The sequence below is a fragment of the Taudactylus pleione genome, unplaced genomic scaffold (genome assembly GCF_031769625.1).
Source record: "Taudactylus pleione unplaced genomic scaffold, aTauple2 ptg000546l, whole genome shotgun sequence".
Lineage (NCBI taxonomy): Eukaryota > Metazoa > Chordata > Amphibia > Anura > Myobatrachidae > Taudactylus > Taudactylus pleione.
In genome coordinates, this window is record NW_028284948.1 from 3,558,723 (window position 1) to 3,583,559 (window position 24,837).

General features: G+C 39.3%; 1 protein-coding gene across 1 annotated transcript in view; it reads right to left on the bottom strand.

The window, feature by feature from the left end:
* Window positions 1-7,370: 7,370 nt before the first annotated feature.
* Window positions 7,371-24,837, bottom strand: part of COL11A1 (collagen type XI alpha 1 chain) — a 224,649-nt gene continuing 207,182 nt past the window's right edge. The window contains exons 55-67 of the mRNA XM_088451298.1: window positions 23,181-23,234; window positions 22,970-23,077; window positions 22,670-22,723; window positions 21,152-21,205; window positions 19,631-19,738; window positions 19,394-19,447; window positions 15,497-15,532; window positions 15,075-15,128; window positions 14,504-14,750; window positions 13,065-13,177; window positions 10,945-11,013; window positions 9,884-10,117; window positions 7,371-8,203 (exon numbers count right to left, since the gene is read on the bottom strand). Of these exons, the coding sequence (XP_088307424.1) occupies window positions 8,057-8,203; window positions 9,884-10,117; window positions 10,945-11,013; window positions 13,065-13,177; window positions 14,504-14,750; window positions 15,075-15,128; window positions 15,497-15,532; window positions 19,394-19,447; window positions 19,631-19,738; window positions 21,152-21,205; window positions 22,670-22,723; window positions 22,970-23,077; window positions 23,181-23,234 (1,332 nt within the window). The 3' untranslated portion in view covers window positions 7,371-8,056. The remainder of the gene's footprint in view (window positions 8,204-9,883; window positions 10,118-10,944; window positions 11,014-13,064; window positions 13,178-14,503; window positions 14,751-15,074; window positions 15,129-15,496; window positions 15,533-19,393; window positions 19,448-19,630; window positions 19,739-21,151; window positions 21,206-22,669; window positions 22,724-22,969; window positions 23,078-23,180; window positions 23,235-24,837) is intronic.

A 24,837-nucleotide genomic window follows, 5' to 3' on the forward strand; every position in this document is an offset into this window, starting at 1 on the left:
TTTCATTCTAAGCTTTGCCTACCTTGCTGTAATGGTGTAAAATTACTTACTAAATCTTCATTTACCTGTGCCTAAGGCCTGTGATTTGCTGTTTGGAGAAATGTGTTGGTAATATATTATATTTTTACTTGCCTTTTACTTTAGATTACTGGTTCTAATTTAATGAAAACTTTCTATAGCATCATATAGCTTTTTTTAAACTGACATCCTGTCTGCCACTGCCATGCCACGGTTTTATAGATGTGCTATAATCTTTTAACCTGCCACGTGTTTGTACTGCTGTTTTATCACTAAGTTTAGCCAGATAGCTTACTGCAGCCTTTGGCCAACATTGGTGAAAAAAATATTGTGAGCTGTTAGGTGGTCACAATTGACTGAAAAAGATTGATATTGATGTTTAGAATACTGTAGGTATTTTTATAAATTTTAAAAAATCCAAAACCAAAACATTTGTGGGTGGTTTTACCAAAACCAAAATGAAGATTTAGAACCAAAATCAAACACATCAGCATGGAAGTTACAGACCCTCCAATATTCCACCAGGTAGAAAATTCTCTAGTCATGGACTTCCCACTTGATCTATGATTGCAGTCACCTATGTTAAACTAGTTATTTGATGAGAGTTGTGTTTAAACACAGGTGAGGGCAATCATAAATCAAATGGAAAGTCCAGGACCAGAGCATTTTGTACCTGGTGGAAGGAGTCATGTTGGAGGGTATGAAGTTAATGTTTTTCTGCAATAAAGTTCTATTTAGTATTTATAGGATTGTTGTACAAAACAATAGTAATTACCTTAATGACTTAACAATTATTGAAGTATAATTGACATGTATGGCAATTTAAACACGCTGAAAACTTGTATCTTTCTTTTCGAATAACATTTGAATTATGCCAATTCCTTTGTGACAAAAATACTTATCATAAACATCTAAGGGGCATTTTCAATTAGCCGCGAAAAGTGAGAAAGGTTTAATCTGCGGTACTTTTCGCCGACTTCGCGTGTTTTTGAGGCGAAAAAATGTTTTATGCGCGGTCCTGCTATTTGCCCTATTAAATTTCAAAGGATGTGAAAACGGGACCCGGCGAAGCTCAAACAGGTGAAAAGTGCTGTCAGATTTGGGGAAATCAGCCTGACACCCCCCAAAAGATGCACTAACATTGGGGATCAATGTAGATGCCGTCTAATAGCCCTGCTGAAGCTATTTGGGGTACTTAAATGATCTCAATAGCTGCTAATTACCGTCTTTGCACAAGTGGTGAAGAATAGCATTTAGCTGGTTTTTTTTGTGAAAATAAGTAGTCCCAGCAAATTTGGGGTATATGAAAATGGGTGCAAGCATGGTTAAAAATTGCAAAAAGTTAAGTTTTAAAAAACCTTAAAAATGCACCTTCAGCAAGCACCTGCAATCAAAAAAACACCTCCCCCATACTTGCGGACCCCACAAAAGCTTATTTCGCTAGTTTTAAGTGTGTACCCCAACTATAAATGTTTTCGCCACCTATTTAAATGTGATTTTTTTTTTGGGGGGGTGTTCTTCAATATTTTTTGGGATTTTTTTGACACAGTTAACCTTTGGGGACCTGTCCCAAGGGTACAGGGTGGTTTCCCCACCTTTGCACCCCAAATCTGCAATTCTACACTTTTTTCCGCCTGCTTTCATAAGTAAATCTTTTTTGCCTATACCAATGCATTGACTTTCTGCGTAGGTGAAAAGTCTTTGGAATTGAATACAGGGATAAATTTTAACCTGGTGAAATGACGTCATCTGCAAAACTTTTCTGCCGAAAACGGCTTATCGCAGCTAATTGAATATGCCCCCATAATTGACTTTGGATGCTTCATTCAGAAATAAGTATGAAAGTCCAAGAATTGCTACCTGTGACAGAGCGTCTAAGTCACGCCATGCGTCTAGCATCATATGGCGCCAAAAGAATAGGTGTATGAGGACACATCTGTAGATGTATATGTAAATGTATGCTGCTTAAATACAAAAAGTTTTTTTATCAAATTGAAGTGTTTACATGTTTTTATCAAATTTATGTATAATTCCTGTGAAAGTTAAAATGTTTGTATTACACTGACCTGACAGTCTAGGTTACTAACTTCAGGCTTTCATGGTCATTTCTTTGCCATTTGTGCTAAGAGCAAAGGATATTCCAGGATAATGTTCTGCTATGTTCTATAAAGATATTTGTGAAATTTTATTTAACCAGGTAAACTTAATTTGGTGACTAAATATTTGGGATTTTGTCTAAATCAGTGACTAATGCTGGGTACCCACTTGTCGATATATCATTAGTTTAATCTTCGAATAACATATCGCGAGTGTTGTGGCGGGTGTGTACACACAATATGTCTGTGAAAGACGTCGTTCACCGATATATCAGGTCAGCCCTGCAGCACAGCCAATGCTAATATAGCTGAAATATATATCAGTGCACCTGCATGCGTGTATGGGCGACTCACTGACCACCCTTACACTTGCTGCAGAGAACCCCTGACACTGAGATTGCAAATATAAATACCTGCCCAATTGTGCTGTCAGGACAAACATATCAAGTGGCCGATTGCTAAGTATGTATAGCTTACCAATCGGATGGCGGATTGGTCTGCGTGTACCCAGTTTAAGGATTTGGGATGGTCTCATTTGAAATAGTTCAATGAGCAACTTATTAATTATTTTCAGAGTAGAAAGAGCTATTTTCACATTTAAAATCAACTAAAACATTAAAAAAACATTTATTTTAGGTTTAGCACTACTTCAAAACAGTGCTGGATATGTATGATTGAATAATCTCTTATGTTTTCAATATTTATTATTAATTGTAATTCTCTGCATCCACTCATTTATATTTACTGCACTGCTTGCTTCTTTCCGAATATTTTTTATTAACTGTGTAACAGAATAAATATCAGCATTACTGAACAATCTAACGTTTAGATACATCAAGGCATAAAACTGAAATACCTTATTTAAGGCACATTCTAGTTCTACTTTATAATATTTATATCTTCATAGAATAATGATATTCTCTTTAGCTGGTGAATGTGAAGAGGACACAGCTATATACTGTACTTCTCAGTAAGCTTAAAAAGTATGGAAATACTGTGTTTATCAGTGTGTTCTTACAAGGATATGGAAGTGTATCTTTTAATTGAGCATTTAATTTGTTTTAATTGTATTAGATATTGTTCTGTATATATGACACTAGGGGTATTTTTTTGCCTGCAGCACTACAATTTCCAGCATGCACATGCATACCTGTGCATTAACCTAAGAAAACCATGTGATTTTTTTATTACTGGTAACCACACATCTAGTAAAAATTAAATGGTTGAATCGGTACGAAATACTGGCAGCTCAATAATGGCATCCCGATATCTGAAGATCCCAACAGGGGTGGTAAGTATGCTATCCCTACCCCTCTCCCCCCCAACTCTAGCATTCCCTTAGTGGTGCCTAACCCTAGCCTTCCCCCTGATGGTGTCTAAACCTAACCCATGCTTCCCACACCCTAAACCTAACTGTCCCAGGGGGTGCCTTACCCCAACTCCCCCTCCCCATAGCCAAACCCTAACCCACACTGGGGGGTGCCTAACCGAATGTCCATCCGGGGTTGCCTAAACCTCAATCTCTATCCCCACGACTAAGACCTCAGAAGCCATGCTTACCTTCGTACGGTATGTCGGCTGTGGGGATTTCGGCGTGGGGCTAAAGATAAGCATTGGGATTTCAACACCTATCTTTAGTCCCAGGTCGGGCTTCCACCGGTCGCCAATAATCTAACTACATCCTGTAAGAGCATTGTATGCTGTAATACATAGCAGCCAATCAGGTATTTCAACTGCAGTCATATTGATGAAAGCAAACATATGATTGGTTTCTGTGGTTAACATCATAAATCTTCTGCTTGTGGCATTTTATTATATAATCTATACAGTTGTTAGGTAATGCCAAACAAGAACTTTCCACCTTTTCTAGAGTGTGGTTTCTATAATATCCCTTTAATTAGGAACATATATGAAATGCACACAGTTTGTGACTGATTCAAACCAGGTGAAATGCAGACTTGAAGTCAGCCAGCCACAGAACCTGTGTAATACTGTTTTTCCACCTAAGCCCCGGATCTGACCTGAGATTTGGAATGCAGGTCCAAAACGTGTCAGACCCAGGACAGACCCCTTTTCCACTGCAGCACCGATCCGGGTTATTCCCGGATAGGCGCCTTTCACACTGCACACTTGTGCAGTGGAGCACTTCTCCCGGCTCTTGGAGATGACATAATCTCCAAGTACTGAGAAACCCGGAAGTCCCCATGCTGTAAACGGGATTTAAAGGGTCGTTCCCCTATTAATTCCCTGCAAGTTACCTGGGTTGGATTGCCGGGTCACTCGACACAGGAATACAACCCTTGCCCCTTTTACACTTAGCAGTAATCCAGGTTAGCCCTGCAATAATCCAGGTTTTAGGGGTATAATTAATATGTATCCCTGATTAAAGGGATATTATAGCAAGCCAATACTAGAGCTTGAGAGAGTCATCTACCAAAATGCAGAATGTTTTGGTGAGCAATAGGTAGACAATATTATGTGAATATGCATGGCTTTCTGTCCATACCTCCCAACATTTATCCAATCAAAACAGGATATACACTAATTTACACCTAATGCAAAATCAAAAACACGCCTTATTCACCTAAAGCCCAACATACTCTGCCCAACTATGCCCACTTTCTGGTGAAGCTCCATCCCAATTGCGATCCATGAATGGGAAAAGGTAAAAGATATGTCTTATGAAAGAAGGTTGTTGTATAAAAAGTTATGCACAAATTATGTCATTAAAAAAATTAAAAAAATTATGGAATTAAATTATTAATGTTGCAGGGGTGAAGCAAGCACATATAGGGCAGTGTTCCTGGTTTAGCAATGGGCTAATGAGCATTTTTCTCTCAGCAAATTGACTTCTATTAATGCACGTTGTTGGATTTGCTGGAAATCAGATATCGGCCTGAAACTTCTGTAGCACATTTTGCAACCACCAGGTATCTTGTGTACATATATGCACATTTTGGGTGCATCTCGACCGATGAACATGCGGTCGTGCACATGGTCTAGACATAGTAGGAGCACTTCGCAGCTGCGTATTGTTCTATTTGTAAATGTTATTTTATGGATATGTCAGTTTAGTTCGGCAGTGCTAAGTATATGGCAGCATCTTATTGTAGTGTACAGAAAAATTTAATTAATATTAAACAATAGGCAACAACAAAATGTGTTGTTGCTCATTTTGTAAATTGTGACCTACAGTATTGAACACTAATTAGAAATGAAAAAATCTGCAATCAGTCACTTAGGATGTGGGTTGGTCTAACAGAAAAAAAGGGAAATGTATCACATCATCTAAACAGTGCAGAAGTGTATAAGTTGCCATAACATCCAATTAGCTTCTAACTACTATTTATTAAGTACATTCTATAAAATAGTAAACTTAAGGTGATTGTTTGCACTGTTAGTCAACAGCTGCACTCTTTAGAAGGCATGTCCCTTGGCAGAGAGCAACTTCTAAATGAATTTCTGAGTAAATAGAATTTGTTTATACTTTTAAGGAAAAGTAGCAATACTGTTCACTTTGTTCTTCTAGCTACTACTACAGTGTAAAAATATTGTGTTTCATGATTGGATCCAGTTTGAAGAAAAATAGTACTGTACCTGCCGACCTGGCTGCCTCCTCCAGGAGTGGCCTTGAAACCAGTAGACTTGCCAACATTGCCAACATTTGCGGATGGCCGGGAGAGCCACCCAATTTTCAGAAGCCTCCCAGCCCTTCAGAGAGGGTATGAAAATATGCCCTTCAGAGAGGGTAGGAAAATATGCTGCAGGGACTGCCGACACTGACATCACAACTGGGTGGGCAAATTTAAAATGCCTACCAAGTTGTGATGTCAGACCAGACATATCGAGTGGCCTATCCGTAAGTGTGTATAGCTTAGCAGTCGGCAGCTCTGATTGCGGATCGGTCTGCTGACCAATCCATTGTATGAGTGTGTAGTCGGCATTACATGTGTAAATCGACACTGATGGTAATTCATATCTCTCTCTACTTGTGTGAGTATGTACACAACTGTGCGAGGATGTTTCCCCCCTTAACCTTCCATATTCCTCGTGATGATATATATAATTCAGATTTTCTAATTTGTTATATTGACCGTTTGTACTGCAGATTGGGCAATGTATAGTTTATCTCTAAAAAAGCCCAATGAAGACATGTTTAAAAAATAAAATAAACCAGGCGAATGGCAATTTATATGTACACTTTATCCATAATGAGATGCTATGATTTTTGACCCAGAATGATTTTTAAGAAACGAAAGGAACATTTAACGTAAACAAGACTTGAATTTATTGATAACATTTTCATATCTTCTCTGAGGTGACAGTGACATTTTGTTTGTAAAAAAAAATAAAAAAAAACGACTTTCAACAGTAAAAGAAAAAACGTTTATTCTATATCCTGTTAATGAAATGTGATGGGAAAATGAGCTAGTGGGATCTGAGACCAATTAATTTAACAGTTTATTATGAAAGAGTAACACACAATTTTCAAGTCTTACATATATTATGAAAAATAATTACAAAAGAATTTTATTTTTAAAGTGAAAATCTTTATCTTTATTTTCCAGCTAAAACCAGAATGAGGAGAGGAAAAAAACACAACAAGTTTGGAAGACTAATTAAAACAAATTTGGATGCCAAATTAACATGAGTAATTAGCAGCCCCTCCTATGTTGCTATGCAACCAGGTAGAATCACATGACCTTGACATATTTGTGTACATAAATATATAACTGCTATTCATGGGTAGAATAACTTTGCACTGTCCAATATATTACTGTGTTTGTTTTGAATAGCTATGGCATAATTGCAGTCAGCACATATGAACATATTTGCTGCCTGCTATTACAGGTAATTTCAAACACTAAACAAATACATTAAATTATTGTTTTGAGTCCAGTTTTAATATTAAGTGATGGAAGATGCACAAACCTCGATGATACATATATTCAAACAAACTTGTGTTTGGCCTATGACTTCACAAAACATTGACAAATATCTTATACAGAAATATTTCTCTTAATACATATTTCCCCCGACCACAAATAATAATAAAAAAAGTTATTTTAGGTATATACATGCATGTCACAACATCCTGGAATGAGGTATTAGCACCATCAAATATTGCACCAAAATGGTTTAATTTAGCAAAAGAGAAATGCGGCACAAAGATAGGCAAATTTAGATGATATGATCATTTCTGTCTTCCAGCTTGGCAACCTGAGGCTTTATATATAGAGACTGTATATATATATATATATATATATATATATATATATATATATATAGTTTCCACAACAGCAAATAAGAGAGATCGTCCACATCAATATATACAAAGGGATTTTATTTTGAGTCATAAAGAAGGGTTGGAGTCCACTGGAATTACACGTTATTTTGCATAATACAGACACTGTATCCGTTTTAGACATCGGGGAATCTTTCCGTGTTTCTTTGCTCTTAGTTTTACGTCTCAACCCGGAGTCACATGCAAGTTTTGGAAAAGGACATGCAAGTCTTATAATAAGTACGCAAAGTAATTACATATATATAGCATTTGATAGACCCATTTACAAGAAATCAATAGCACCTATGATGGACGAAGCCTGTTTTGGGTATTCTCCAGCACCAAAAGTTTCACTGAAAAGATGACATTGCGATCCCTACAGTATCGCGTCTAAGTCCTTCATATTATTTTGCAAATGCTTTCTGTTTAAGTCATGTGATTCTGCCACAGATGAGGGTGGCTGGCAATTTCTAAGTAACTCATATGTCGCAACCTTTTTTGTTTTCTTTATTTATTTAGGTTTTCTTCCCCTCTGCACAATCCATATTCAAAACTTGCATGTGGCGAACACGTCTCTGGTGGTTTCCAAAGCCTGAAGCTTTTTTTTTTAGGAAAATATTTTTTTTACACTTTTATTTATTAAGCTGCATGTCCAGTCTCAACCTAAGAAGCAGGTCGGCCCGACCTCAAATCCAAACTTTTGATTCTGGTCCCCAAAGTCACTTATCATAACATCTGCTATAGGCAGTTGATCTATCTTCAGGGTGTTGATTTCAAGAACTGTCCGAGCATATCCTTTCCTCAGCTGTAAAGTGAAAGAACAGTATTAGTGTTGCATCTTATATAATAGCATATTCTATCCATTCCATAATTATTTTTAGAAGTTATGTACAATAATAATATGCATCCAAAAAACTCTAGCTGAATAATTAGAGCTCAGTTAACCAATACACACTGTGAGTGGTATCCAATTAGCGCTAATTGACCCCCTCAATTGGCGTAAAATTCCCATTTTTATTTACCCCTAATTATCCCCAATTATTGCAGATGTTTTTTTCACCCTTTCCTAATATTTCGGTCGAAATAATAGGATAGTTCTCAGGGAAACACATAGGTGCCGCGATAAGCTCGTGGACCTATGTGTTTTCGCCTTTTTTTTAGGTTAATAAAAACAGAAATTATCGTGGAATCTTTTTCGGGACACATCAGGTCCCGAAAAAAAAAACCCTGATAAGTGTCCACGTCAGGCCGACTTCGGGGCTGATTGGATAGCACCGGGCGAGGTAATTAGCCGTGGTAATTTACCGCGGCTAATTGGATATCCCCTGTGAATTCCTACAAAGCAATATGACAAACTGTCAGTCACCATCTGCCTGTTTATTTAGAGAAGCTGCTCCCTCCTAAATGGAAACCTGCAGAAAATTATTGGAGAAAATAATTGAAAAAAAGAGTATGATGCTAACATCTATTAAGTATAACCTACAATTATCTCATGGAAGGTAGTAACAGTCCATTTGACTGCAGTACAGGGAGGCAGATTGGGATGGAAAACTTGTCTGGGAATTTCTAAAAGCAGCCTTAATAGGGGAGGGTCTTTTGAGGGGGTGGGGCCTGTGTAGGGGGTGGGATACTCCATCCTCATAGGGCCTGATTCTCAGTCAGGGAGGTAGTGGCCTTCATTGCGTCCATTGAGGCGTCCACTCTTAGTGTCTACGGATGCTGCACTAATGCTTTGTGCATCTTTAGCCATTGGTGGCACCATTCAAAGCTGCACCAGCCCTATGCAAGGAGCAGATCATTCGTGTGAGTGTGGCCTCCAATGTAAGTGATTCAGCGTCTCTGTATGAAATCACTTTCAGCAACACGCCAATAACACACCCATACTATTCCCTGTAACCACCCACAAACCCCCAACACATTTCTAATGCACTTCTCCGTATGTGCTCCTAAGTCTGTACTGCAACACTATATGGACACCATCAGAATGCAAGCGCCGTGCATCTCAGATACATGCGCAGGTCTCTGGTAACATTTCTGCCTGTGCACTATTATAACAGAGATTGTACTGCTGTGCGTGCACAAACCTCCGTGAAAATGGCCACTACGCCATTTGCCTAGTGATCTGAGCTGCGCCAACATAGGACTCTCGAGAGGTAAGTATTGAATATGGGTGCATGTTGTGCAGTGAGGGCCCCTCTGGACCCAGGGGCTAATGTGCACCGCACACCCTGCACCCATAATAGATACGCCATTGCAAGTCACTAAGAGACAGTGACAGCATGAGGACGGAATGCTGTGGAGCTCTCTCCTTGTGGCTGCATGGTGACAGCACACAGTCCGATGCCTACTTCATTTATGGTTCATTTTATTCTTTTGTGTCACTTTACCAAGTCAACACCTTGTTTCAGTCAGTGAGCATGAAATAAGTGTGCATGTGTTTGCTTAAAATAGAGTTCCCTCCTTTCCAAATAACCAGTCCACTCACCGCACATCCATCATGCAGCGCTGTAATAAAGGGACTGTTGTCATAAGATATTTCCTCATCGTTTGATCCTAGGAACCTCAGGGCTTTGTCATAGTTGTTGCTGACGGCATCATGCCAGGCTACTGACTGGTGGCAGCTGTATGTAAAGTTCTGTCGAGCGGAGGCACTGAGAAGTCTCAGGAAGGTCATCTGAACTTGGTTAATGAAGTTACCCTCAATATCCACATAGGAAAGCTGCAATGGAGAAATGACAGGTGTGTCACCAATAATTTTCTATGCACTCATGATACTATTCAAGTGTAATGTAAACAATTCATAATCAATGGATTCTTTTCTGAAACAAAATAGAAAGTTAATAAGAGTTTTAAGCAACTACCTAGTTACAAATATGTTATGTATACTGTCCACAGCACTGACTTCTGGGTATGCCATTCACATGAAAGCCTTTTCAGTTAATGCATTGAAGAATCAAAATACAATATGACCACAGCACTAATCATTGATTTAAAAGACTGGCATATAAATAGCATACTCAGAAGTCAGTGCTTGAAGAAAACAGCATATTATTTGCATAATTAGTGGCTGACACCAGTAATAATAGTTATGTCAGGTTGCCCATCTTTAGTTCACAGTCTTGTCCATGCATATAACTCCTTCACTCATATGTGCAGGTAACAGAATGGAATAAGAGAATGCAAATAGTGATTACAATTGATAGTACTCTTTGTTGGGTAATGACTTATGCAAAGTCAAATATCAGCTGGTTTCAGATAATATATATTGTAATGATCAAAATATTACAGGTCTGAATTACTGAGATTAAGATATCGAAATTGTGACTGATGAGATTATATTGATGTAAATACCAGGAAGTCATGTGATTAAAGTGTTGCTAATAATGGGTTTTATTATCTATAATAATGTAGACAATCTTAACAAATCTTTGAAGAATGATATCTATTGAACCTCACAGAATAATAAAGAGAAAGAGCTTGTTTGTTGGTTCAGGAGATTATTTAGATAAAGTAGTGAAATTAAGTTTGGCTGAAGAAGGAACCTACCAGCTTTCCTCTTTTGAACTCACTGAACCAGGACCCAGGGTTTTCTTTTGGCCATGATGAAATCCGTACCTGTTTGCAAACAGATCACAGTAAAAAACAGGAAGCAGTGAAAGCTGGAACCGTTACAGCTAGTGAGAATATTGTATATGAATTTTGTTTCCCCTAACTAATCAGGATGCTTAGTTTCAATCTACATCCAGCAGGATACCAACACAGATATGGACCTTAAGCTACTGAAAAAGGCAAGATTTGTTTGGTCAATTTGATCCAACTGACCAACCACTGTATAATGCATGGGTTAATCATCCCTAAAACATATCTGATGGGTCAGATTTCAGCAGGTACAGTGAATAGTGGGCAAATTATCCCCAACATTCATTAGCTGCATAAGATTAATATAATTATGAAACACATTCAGATGTATATGTATAGTTATTATTTACCCTGGAATATGAACAGCTGAATGATGTATATTATAAAGGTGTACTTGTAAGCAGATGTATATATACGGTCAGCGCTCACAGGTTATGGGGAGATGTACTACCACTAGCTGCTTCCTCAGGAAGTGTCCCAACTTCCTTAACGCACATTAAATAGAATTAGGGTGGAGGGTAGCTCTCTGCGGCATTTGGGGTGCTATTACAACTGGTATATGGCGGCCATACAGTATAAACATATTGTAATATAATATACTGCAGTTACTGTGTAGACCAAGTCTCTGTGAAACTCAATATACTGGTTCACCTATAATGATGTCCTTAATTATAGGTCCTTTACTCCTAGCTGGTGTACACTATTTAAGTCCTGGTGGGCAATAACTGTAGGCTGGTAGTTGTTGTTATATAGTTTATACACTCTGGTGTGAAATATCTATTGGCTGTCTCTTGATCCAATTATGACATAAAATTCAGGCCAAAGTGATTATAAATCAGGTGGGCAAAAACTGTGGGGAGGATGTGTCCCAGCCTGTAGATACCTCGGGAATAATGGGTGCAGTATCAGGAGAATGTAGACACTATTTTGCAGTTTCTTAGGTAAGATAAACACAACTTACCAAAAAGTGTAACTGCTGGTCCGTCACTGTTCTGTAGTCCCATCTTGGTGTTTGCATGCAAGAAAGGGGACTTAGTTGCGGTTGCTAAGGACTTGCTGTGACCCAAGGATCCCCAGGTGATCCTTAGACCTGTGTGTGCTGCTGGATGCAGGGGTGCAGACTAAGTATCCAGCCCCTTACTTGCATGCAAACACCAGATGGGACTGCAGAACAGTGACGGACCAGCAGATACACCATTTGGTAAGTAGTTTTTATCTTACCTAAGAAACTGCAAAATAGTGTCCACATTATCCTGATATTGCACCCATTATTCCCAAGGTAACTGGGATGGAGGAGCACTGCCTATGAATAACATAAGGAAGGGGGCTCCAGCATCACACCAACATCCTGCCCACAGTTTTTACCCACCTGATTTATAATCACTTTGGACTGAATTTTATGTCATAATTGGATCGAGATACAGCCAACAGTTATTGCCCACCAGAGTGTATAGACTATATAACAACATCTACCAGCCTACAGTTATTGCCCACCAGGACTTAAATAGTGTACACCAGCTAGTAGTAAAGGACATATAATTAAGGACATCATTATAGGTGAACCAGTATATTGAGGTTCACAGAGACTTGGTCGACACAGTAACTGCAGTATATTATATTACAATAAGTTTGCACTGTATACCTGCCATATACCGGTTGCAGTAGCACCCCAAATGCCACAGAGTGTTACCCTCTACCCTAATTCTATTTAATATTATTTAATATATTTAATATTAAACGTGGTCTGTGGAGGATATGTGGGTATGTTTGCACATAGGTAACTTCCAGCAATTACCTTTGTAAAAGTTAATGTTAACATAGCATGTGCTAAATTTTAATGTATGTTTATTTATGTGAATGTAATATTAAATATAAGAATCAAAGTCTTAAATTAATATAATACTGTACATGCTCAGGCTTCCTCATGTAGTTTTCATTAGGCCAGGAAGTCACTTAACACAGAGCTAGTCATAATGGTGAACCCCTAAGGCAGGTCATACAGTTAACCTAAGGACAGTCTCACTCACTCCCTCTGATTTCTTGTCTGCATAGATACAGGTCTCCCCTCCGGCAGTGAAGTTGCAGAACACTTTGAATGAGTCCCCGGAGCAGCCTTGGTTTGGATCGATCCAGTATTCACCTGGAGGAAAAGAAAATGACCAGTTAGAAATCATACAACATGAAGAAATTGCCAGAACTTCTATGCTTTGAAGTAAGTAAACTGAATTACATTTTAAAATAATGCATTCAAACCTTTACATGGTTTTTGTCTTCTTTTAAACAAAACAAGATTGCCAGCTTTATGCAAAGTTCAACATTACACAAATATGAATTTTATCCATTTATACTAAGCGTCCAAGCTTGTTGTATGCAAAATTAATAAAAGTAGTTTAATTTTAACTTTATCTCAAAAGCAATGCAATTACAACTGGAATAGAATAGGTTAATCTGCCCCACATGCTATCTATAAATTGTATTTCTGTATATTGCAGACATTTTAAAGCAGATGACAGAACAAATATCTAACACAATACTGCAGGACATGTGATGAATTGTTCACGTTATTGCACATTATTTGGAGTATAAAGGAAGTATGATTATCAGTGGCTCAAATATAGGATATGTATGTATACAATATGTTGAGCAAGGCTGATCATTCGGAGTTATACAATTACTATAAGCAAAATGTGTAATTGCTAGTGTTCATTGGCAATCAGAGAAACCAAAATTATACCCAAGGGTCAGTGTGTGAAATATACATGGTAAGTTTATTATAACAGATTTAAATAGAATACTCTGCTATCTTATATACACTGTTTTTGCCCTCAAGCCTTATATATACTGTATGTGTGTAGTGCAATGGCAGATTGTAATAGTTGTAGATGGGACAATTGCCAGTGTCCAAAGTGGGCTGTAGCACCATTCATCCGAGGGATGGGGAATAAATCATTATTATATTAAAACTGTGGTAATATAAAAATGAAGTGACCTTTTAGTTTTACCAAGAAATGTCTATAGAATACACAGATGAAAAGAAATCGGGGGGGGGGGGAAGGTGCGTTATGGTTAAAAGCTGCCGTTATCACCATATGACATGATGTTGTAATGCTTTACAGAGAATTCACCGGCTCTAGTCATGAACTTCAGAGGAGTTGGGGGAGAGAGATAACCTTGGGGAGGAAAGACTGTGGTGAGAGAGTCGGAAGGGGGAGGAGCAGTGGGGAGAAGAAAACTACTTTGGGGGAGGAGAGGGAGCAAGAGAACAGAAGGTTGGAGGAGTGAAACAAGAAGTGCAAAACTGCATCAGAGATGAGTTAGAACTACGACATAACTCACCACAGGAACATTTCTTTTAACATTTCTGTTATAGCACACTAGGCTCATTGGTGTACAATTAGAAAATTCACAGTTTCAACTAGTAAGAGGCATGTCCAAGAAAATGATACGTCCTCTTTTGCCTACTTACCATCAGGGAACTCAGGGTGGGAGAGCTGGAGATCTTTGCATGTTCTAGCAGGATTGTTCTGCGAGCCCTCTGGATACTTCATGCGTTCTATGTCCTGTTTCAGGGAGTTAAGAGAGCCAAAGATCTCTTCCATTCCATCATAATCCAAGATGTTGTCTCCTAGATCTGCCATCATGGCATCTGATGATCTGCGGGTCTTCTTTGGCGAATGAATAGGCAGTGGTTGGATGACTTCTCCAGGAGGACCCTAAAAGTATTAATGTTTTTAAATTACTATTTATAAATTCATGAGACGATATAACCAGACAATGAACATATGACTTAAAATAAAACCGTGTTAATAGTAATAATGGTTAATAATAACAATGAGGATACAAATTGTGGTGAAAGTATAATTAAAAACTTTATAATGACCAATACAGAAGATGATCCTAATAACTTATTTACTTCAGATCTTTTAGTACTTTATTAAATAGCTATTGTTGGATGTTGTAGATCAAAAATATATATTCAGATGCTTATAGTTGCATTTATGTAGCTACAGAATGTACTGACATAGTAATTTCCTTACCGGTGGTCCAGGTGGCCCAGCAACACCGCCATCTCCCTTCTGACCTGAAGGACCCTGTAACCAGTATAAAGAAGAATAATGAAGCAAAACGAGAACAAACACATGATATGCAGAATGGGCAGAATGAAGATCCAGGAAGAAGAGTACAGTGTAAATGAACAGTTCAGAGTTCATGAAAACCGCAAATGTCAAAAAAATGTCCATCCAAAGAGTAAGGTGAACTTTATATCATTTGTGGGATTTAAATTAAAATTACAAGGTTGAATACAGAGAAAAAAAAAATATATAGGCTGATATCAAGTTTTAAGGCAACATAACAGTTAGAAATTATGGAGGACAATTTTTGCCATACAATCAAGATGAAAGTTTCAGGAGGAATAATATAAAATAGGAATTTAAAGGTTAATTTGTAAAATACTCACAGTTGATCCCTTTGAACCTTTAGGACCTTGAGAACCCTACAAATAAAGTACAGAACATGATTATTAGAAGCAATTCATCTCCAGTATTGAAAAATGCCATTTTTTTTCTCAATATACAAAAAGAAACACAAGTTTGCATTTTGTCATTGTAAAAGTATCTGTAACTCTCATTTTAACAAAGGAGAAAAAGCTGGATTTTTAAAGGGGGTGCTTGCAAATGGTTGATTTTGGAAAGAGCATAACAAGAACCACTGCTTTTCTGCAATGCTAATGTGTGCCCTCTCTGTGAAACTGAGGAATGCTTGTAAGGCCTCTGAAAAACAGTATGTGGCCCACCACTGTGACTATCACACCAAAATTGGGACTACTAAGTAGTACGGAGAGATCAAAAATTGTGAATTGTCTTTAAATAAAAAGTTAGTATGCACTCCATTGTGAAAATATTCTAATATTTAAAAACAAGTGACTACAAAAAAAAAGGTAAAAGCATTGCACTTGCTTCTAGAATAAGCTTTTAGAATATGGAGTCAATTTAACACCACTTCTATTGCTTATAGACTGATGTTCTAAGTGACTTATAAATGGAGTTAGTCTATACAGTCATACGCATGCGCGGCACATTTTATAAGGGTGTGCACCACCAGAGAGGCATGTCTAGAATCACATAATGGGTGTGTCTAGCATCTCCTATTGGGCGTGTCTATCACTATTGTACGTTATTTAACACCATTGTCAAATGGCGTTAACCGCTTTATGCTTATGGAGGCATTCTCGCAGAAAAGGGATCTTATGATCCCTTTCCTGCAGCCTCTGACTGTTTTCGGTAAAGGGAGTGCCAGAAACTTACGTGGAAACTAGAAAGACTCCTCCAATGCGGCTAGGATGTAACTTGCAGGGACAGTGGTTTTCACTACCGCTGTCCCTGCAAGTCAATTTTAACACATAGGGCTGTATTCAATTAGACGCGAAAAGCCGAGATCCGCAAAAAAGTATCGCTGATTGCGACTTTTCACGTGTCGGAAACTTATCTCCGATTCCATTCACTTTTAGCGTTTGCGGAAAGTCAATGCAATGTAATAGGCGAAAAAGAATTGCCTCTGAATAGCAGGAGAAAAATGCTAAATTTTTGTTTTGGGGTGCAAAGGTGGTGAAACCACTAAGAACCCTTGGGACAGCCCCCCAATGAACAACTGTGTCAAAAAATTCCTGAAAAAAATGTAAGATCACCCCAAAAAAGTACTTTGAATTTGGGGGTGAAAAAGCACAAAGTGGGGGGACAACTTCGCAAACAAGCAAAATAAGGTTCTGGGGGTGCTCTAAGAAGGAGTTGAGGGTTTTTGGGATTGTAGGTGCTTTTATTAGGGAGAAATTTCACTTTTTTTAAAACTTCACTTTGGAGACATTAAAATATGATAGCACCCATTTTCACGTACCCCAAATTTGACAGGACTACTTATTTTCACAAAAAAAAAACTGCTTTATGCCATTCTTCACCACTTGTGCAAAGACGCTAATTAGAGGCTATTGCACCAACTTAAGTACCCCAAACAGTTTTATTAGGGCTATTCGAGCACTACTACATTGATCCCTAATGTTTCTGCATCTATTTGGGGGGTTCAGGCTGATTTCCCTGATTCTGATACCACTTTCCGTCTGTTTTGACTTCGTATGTCGCTGTTTTTGCATCTTTTGGAATTGAATAGGGCGAATAGCGGGGGCGCGCACGATAAGTTTCCGCGGCTAAAATATGCGATGTAGGCGAAAAGTCCAGCATGCGAATCTTTATCGCGGGTGCAAAACTAATTGAATACCACCCACAGATGGGATAATCTAGTTAAAAAAGAAATAAATCTGCTGCGATACTGATACTAATCTTGCCGATGCCGTGATTATTAGTACTTAGGCCCCATAATATGCTATAATAATGCATTTTTGAAAGCAAACAGTTTTTTCTAATTAGTCAAGTTAGCGAGTGTCCAACATTAGGGTGTGTCTGTGTACCCAAGGCATCCCTGTGTGCATGCCTATGCATACAGTAATGTACTAAAGGCGAAGTTCTAGAATGGAGTGCGATGTAATAGCATCTTCCATACTGATGTGATCAAAGCACTGTACAACCCACCCCCCACCCACCCACACATATACAAATGTATTACACTAACTGGGATTTACCATTTGTGGTATCTCCCACCTTGGGAGGAGCTGTTGCTGCTGCTGGGTATGCACAGCAGCTCACCTTCACTGTGCACACAGAGCTCTACCGATGAGATAGTTGGATATGGAGACAAACTGTCTTCATCTGAAACGTTTTCTGGTTCATTAGAGGGATGTTTATGGGTAATAAGAAACTGCATCCTGAGTGCCCCACTGTAAGGTTATGTATATGGTAATCTCTATTGAGATTTTGGGCCTGATTCAGAGGTGGATGCAGTGCCAATGTTTGCACAGTTGAGCAATGCTTTGCTACTGTTCATGTGCAAAAAGTCATAAAAACCCTTACTGGGCACGCTCAAATCAATGTGTTTGGCAGCGTATGCATACAACATCACTGTGACTTCCCGTAGCATCTGCAATTGATGGGCATTTAAGGGTGAGACTGGGAGTGACCTGAAGTGATTGTAAAAAGAGGGGGAGTCATGGGCGTATTATGGGAGTGTCACAGGCATGTATCGGCATGCAGCTGTGTTCTCTTTCACAGCACCGCAGCCACAGTGGCCATATTTATAGAAAGTTACAAGGGAGGCTGTGCACCATGCAGGGGCTGCTAGGGGAGTCGATGTTGTGGCCGATGGTGGAAATATTGGAACCAACAGTGCAGATGAGCATTGCTCATATATGCAAAGTGGGCATCGCAGGGTAAGCCCAATCCGTCGCACAGAAGTACACAAGAGGAGTGCCCAAGCTGACATTTGCATATTTTCACACTTTAAATCCATGAAAATTGTTACTCCTGAACTGAAGGCTCTGTGTTGGTAATAGTTATAGATCTTTCTTTTTGAGAAATGAGCTGATAAGTTGAGGTTCTTACTTAATGTAGGTGTATATCGGGCAATAGAGAATATTGTATTTAGTATAGCGGTACAAATGGATATGCTTTCATGAACAGAGCCCTCTTTCCTCATGTGCTTCTCCTTACTTATACTTTCATCAACTCCTTACTACCCACTAGGGCATCTAACACTTGGTTGCTTATTTGAGTGTTATGAATATGAATGGAATTGGTATGTAATGCCGGCGGATCAAATACCGACAGCAGAAGACCGACAGTTCGAAATCTCAATGGGTGGTGGTTAGTACCCTAACCATCCCCTCACCCTACCTTAACCCTCCCTTAGTGGTGCCTAACCCACCTCCCCCCTTAGTGCCTAACCCTAACTTCCCTCCATTAGTGCCTAAACCTAACCCCCCCTTCCCGAACCCTAAACCTAACCCTCCAGGGGGGTGCCTAACCCTAACTTCCCTCCGGTAGTGCCTAACCCTATCCCTCCCTTCCCCTAGCCTAACCCTTACCCTTAAGGGGAGGGTGTATAACCCTATGTCACCCCAGGGGTTCCTAAAACTAACCCCCCCCGCGCTAGAACCTAGACACCCGGGTTACCTTCATTTGGCATGTCGGGGGATGGAATTTTGTTGTGGGGTTAATGATAGACATTGGAATTTCGACGCCTATCTTTAGTGCCATGTCGGGCTTTCAGGGTCTGGATTTCGATGGCAGGAACAGCGGCCGCCGGTATCCTGACTACATCTCGTATAAAATATGTCCTTGTCCTGCATTGTACTGTACTGTAAGTCATTGGTATCTTATTTATTTATTTAATTACTTTGTACAGTGCTGCAGGACACTTGTGGCACCATATAAATAAATAATAATAAACATAATTATAATTCTATACTTACGGGTAAACCAGGAGAACCAGGAGGACCATTAGGGCCAGCAGGACCTGTAATACCCTAATAGAGATAAATACAATATTAGCTGTAGGATAAAATGTGTAATGGGTTTCGTGATATTTCTTATATACAAAACATACCAAGACCAATGAATTGGGAAGATCTTAATAATCAATGAATTACACTGAATAAAAGTCTGCAACTATGAAAAAAGCTATTTATCTGTTTATGGTTTCCACTTACCCCATCACCCTTGGGTCCAGGTGATCCTTGTGGACCTGGAAGTCCTCTGTCTCCCTTTTCACCTTGCTCACCAGGAGGACCAATCAGACCAATCAATCCAGGATGTCCCTAGAATACAGAAAATGTTTAATGCAAGTACCCAGCCACATGGAGCAAACAGCAGATATTGCCTTACAAAAGTCTTGCTGAAAGTGTCACAGAAATTGTGCATGCTCAGGGGAGCACAGCTGGGGATTCAGAAAGGTGGTCCAGCATTGCCGGGGCCCTGTAGTGGCCACACAAGCCAGCAGTGAAGGTACTGAAAACTAATGCTTGTGGGTCCCCTCCCCTGGAGGGGCAGATTGGATTGTGCAAGCAAAAGTACTTAAACAAAGGTGTGTAAAACAAATGTAGCTTTTGTTTCCCCTTCTTTATTTAAAGTAGGCCTCATTTGCAGATATCTCTCTAAAAGAGGCATAACAGGTTATCCCGAAAACATGGTGTAAAGATAAATCCTGATTAATAGTTTAGAAAGGAATTTATTAATATTAATATTAATAATAATAATAGTAATAATAATAACAACTAATACCCCCATCCCCACATGTAACCAGCACCAGTGTCTATAGCATGAGCTTGTTATTGCCTCCGTGATGGGACACTGTGTGTGATACCTCTGCAAAAGTGGTAACAAGCACCAGGCTGTAGAAGACTGGGTTGGTATATAAGATGTGTAATATATATATATATATATATATATATATATATATATATATTTATATATTAACTAAGGCTGTTTATTCACCCTGTAATTTACTCAATCTCATCAGTCATCAACATGCATAATCACACTTTGCAACTATTTTACTGCCCTACCAACAAGTTTTCTAGTCAATGTCATCATGCAAGTATTTTCACCCTTCAACATATCCTTAGTCTCATTGTACAACTCGATTATTGTCCTACCCAATTGGGCAGATTCAAGTAAAAGCGCTGCACATTTATCAGCTCATTACGGTAGGCGGATTTTGTTGGTGTCTTCATCAGGTGCAAGGAAAATTGGCCTTCTGTGAGTTACTATAACTCATGTTGCTGCTGGAACCGTTTCTGCCCCTGTGACTCCTACACAATTTCACCTTCTACTTCTCCACAACCATACCCTATGATTCTATCTCTATCCCACACTATAAATCCTCCACAATATCACCATCCAGCTTACACAACACCACCATAAAACCCACCACCAACCTATTAATCCTCTAACTACTTATGCATTTACTACTAAATCTATTGAAGGTTGGCTGCTTTTATTATATAAAGCTGTACTTTTTGCTTATAAACCGAACTTCAGTAATGGCATTTTTATTTCATAACAAATCTATTGTGTATGACAACCGTGGCTTTGATCTCAGACTATAATTAATTACTTTAATATGCGTTATATTAATAATGTCCTACTGTATGTAACTGTTTCCAGTTGTGTCAATGGCATCATTAGCTATACAAAAATCTGCAATGAACTTTCTTTTGCATGTGCCTTACCTTCTCACCCTTAGTACCAGGATCACCTTTCAGGCCTGGAAGTCCAGGTGGACCCTGCATGAGAAATATATATTTATATTGTCATAAACCACTGAACAAACTGAATACACATCTGACATAAATGCATGGCAACTAGTTATAGGTTATTGCTATTACTTCAAAAATAAACATTGTCATAGGTATTTAAACAATATATCTGCTGAATCAAAGCTCCATGTATAGTACATCTATTGCTGTCTGCTCTGCTCTAAAATTAGCAAAGAGGGGGCTGAGGGTATGTGAGCCCATTAGGTATGTGCTCCTCAAAATGGTAGAGGGGAACCTCGGGGAGAAGGGCCACATGTACTGTGGCTGAAAATTATCCGGAGCCTATTGTGAGAAGTAGGGGAGGTGTGATCAGTGCTGTGTCGCATGTATACCCCGTACACTATCAGCCTCTATATCTAGCTAAATATATAAAAGTTGAAAAATTGCATTATTTTGTGAGGAAAATAGAAATACAATTTGAATACATTTATTTATGGCCAACCATCTGGCATTTTATGTGGCTGCCTAGATCTGTAGCCCCGGGCAACTGAGAATTGCCAGACCTCTAACACTTCTGAGCCTCTTGGCGGCACAGCCCCCTGCAGCTACACAAGATGTGTAATCAATTTACTGAATAATCTCACTCAAGGTGGCATTGCACCTACTGGAGGTGTAGCATTGCACGTACTGGAGGTGTATGCTATAATCTCTGTGTATCTAGAGAATGTTCTCTCTTTGTTTTGTGGGATATTTGCAATGAAACTGAGGGCCTGATTCAGAGCCGGGCGCTATTTGCGCTCGCTCGTTCAGAAAAAGGGGCCGGCTATTTAAATTGAGCGCTCGCTCTTTGCGGTCTGTTGACGCCTCTATGTCTGAGCGAGCGAACGAAACATGCGCTCGCTATTTTGTAAAGACGCCCCCTGGCCGCTCGCATCATACGTCATCTCCGCTATTTATTAGATTAATCGAGTACATCGAAAGGCATCTGAACTGCTCGCAGTGCTTGCGGTTGGATTTTCCTACCGCAATCATGCGAACAGTTCAGGCTAAGAAACAACCAAGTGACGTGGTCGATGACGCTGCTTTGTTAAATATGCACACCCTTAAAACGCACGTTTTGACTGTTTGGCCCCCCTGCGTTCGGATCTCCACTCCCCGTTTTCAAGCACCTTCCCCTGTTACCACTCACAAACGCCTCATCCTGTCACTCAAATTAGCAGGCACTCGCAATTTTGCGAACACACGATTTCCGACCGCACTGACTGGTTGGCGCATGCGCATTATGACCCATACGCATGCGCAGATGTGCGAACATCGCTCGGAGCGAACGAGCGGCCGCTTACGAGCGGCTCTGAATCAGGCCCTGATTACCAAATAAAATGAAAGTAAATTATGTGGATTCATAACTTCCATACATTTTTTTTATTCAAAATTAAAAAACATATAGGTCTATAAAGTAGGCTTTGTCCAGATCTAGATCCATTAACTTACCATAGGTCCTGGAGGTCCATCCTGTCCGGGAGCCCCTGGGAGACCTTGTTCACCCTGAAAGTAACAAACAGAATTGCAGGAACAAATAAAAAATATACATATAATAAAAGCTACCAAATTGTACAATAAAATAATGTAAGCTTACAAAATAATTTCCCAAGTTAAAGCCCAAACAATAGTTGCTATGGGCATTGTCAAATTAACTTGTATGTGTGTATATCCAGTGTTCGCTCAACCGTTGGCAGCACCAAAATTATATAAAAGTATATAAAACATTCTTATTCAATTCCCATTACTTACCACAGGCCCTGGAATTCCTCTCAAACCTTCAGGTCCTGGTTTTCCTGCTGGACCCTGAGCTCCTACAGGTCCTGTCTTTCCAGGAGGTCCTTCTGATCCAGATTCACCCTAATAAAAAAAAGTCAGTATGCAGTAATACCATGAGGTGCAATGGACTAGTGGACTAGAGCAAATGAAGGGTATGAACATCTAGATTAATATATGCTCTCACCTTTGCACCTTTCTCTCCCTGTCTTCCTTCTGCACCTTGAGCTCCAGGAGGACCCTAAAAGATCATATTATAGATATATCAATAATGACTATATACAGTAATACTAGAAGTGGCAATATTCCAGCCTGTTATATATTTTTTTTTACGCTTTTCAGGAGACAAGGTAGAAAATGCTACACAAACATGTATATACTATAAATATATACTGTACATACATAGAGAACTAGAACTGTACTGAAGCAATTGCAAAGTACATCAAGATACAGATATACACCACTGGGCTCATACAGAGTTGGGCTGAACTTGCGTTTAAATCGCAATCACAAAAAAAATGGCAATTAGCTTATAGTACCCTGATGAGTTTGCCATTTATGCAAGATGCATCCAGCTTCATAACAGTAGGATATGAACCTGTTTCATTCATGGAATATCCAGTAGTATATGTTTCACCAGAAGACGAGGACTCAAATTTAAAGAACAATATTGTATGTGACTGGAGAGTGTTATTAATAACTAATAAAGTTGCATTTCCATGTAAGTGAAAATTAGAACCAGAAACAAAATTAAAATATTAAGTTCAAAACAATGCACACATATGTCGCCTTCCTCTTTACAAAAATCAAATGGAAATAGGCTTTATTGCTGCAGACTGATTGCAAATATCATTACAATAAGTGGGAAGTATTTAGATACATTTAGCCAATCAGAAGCATAATCATTATCAGTTTGCATTTTACCCCAGGTATCATTCACCAGCAATGATCTGCAAAGGTGCATTTGTATCCAGTGTGGAACTAGGGAGTGATAGGCCCAGGGGCAAAAATATGCTTTGATCCCCCTCTCCATGCAAAATCCATTTTATTATTTTATATAATGTCATTGTCATTGATAGATATTTGATAGATATCTATCATTGAAGTGGCATTATATGAATAGAATGAAATGGATTTTGGAATATGCTGTTTATTATTATGTAAATGTATTATATATATTTATGTATTACATTATTATTAATTATTAATTTATTTCACAAATTACTATAAGTTATGCAACACGTCACCACAGCACTCCTTTTTCACTGTGGACTGGCACTGACAGGCAGGGCTGCAATCAGAAATTGTGGGGCACGGGACTGACAAAATAGGCAGCCCCCCTCCCACACATGTGTTAGTGCAACTGCAACAAGAAATGTCTCTCCAGCTCCAGCCAGCTCCAGGCAGTCTCTCCAGCTACCCTTCTGTCTTTCCAGCCAGCACCTCTTCTGTCTCCCCAGCCAGCACCCCTTCTGTCTCTCCAGCCAGCAGTCTCTGTCCCCCCAACCAGCCCCCATTCTGTCTCTCCAGTCAGCACCTCTTCTGTCTCCCCAGCCAGCACCCTTTCTGTCTCTCCAGCCAGCAGTCTCTGTCTCCCCAGCCAGAACCCTTTCTGTCTCTCCAGCCAGCAGTCTCTGTCCCCCCAGCCAGCACCCATTCTATCTCTCCAGTTAGCATCCTTTCTGTCTTTCCAGCCAGCACCTCTTCAGTCTCTCCAGCCAGCACTCTTTCTGTCCCCCCAGTCAGCACCCCTTCTGTCTCTCCAGAAAGGCCCCATATCCAGCTCCCTTCAGCCCACAGACATCTTCTCCTGTGTTTCTTGCTGGTCTTCTTCGAGCAGAGAC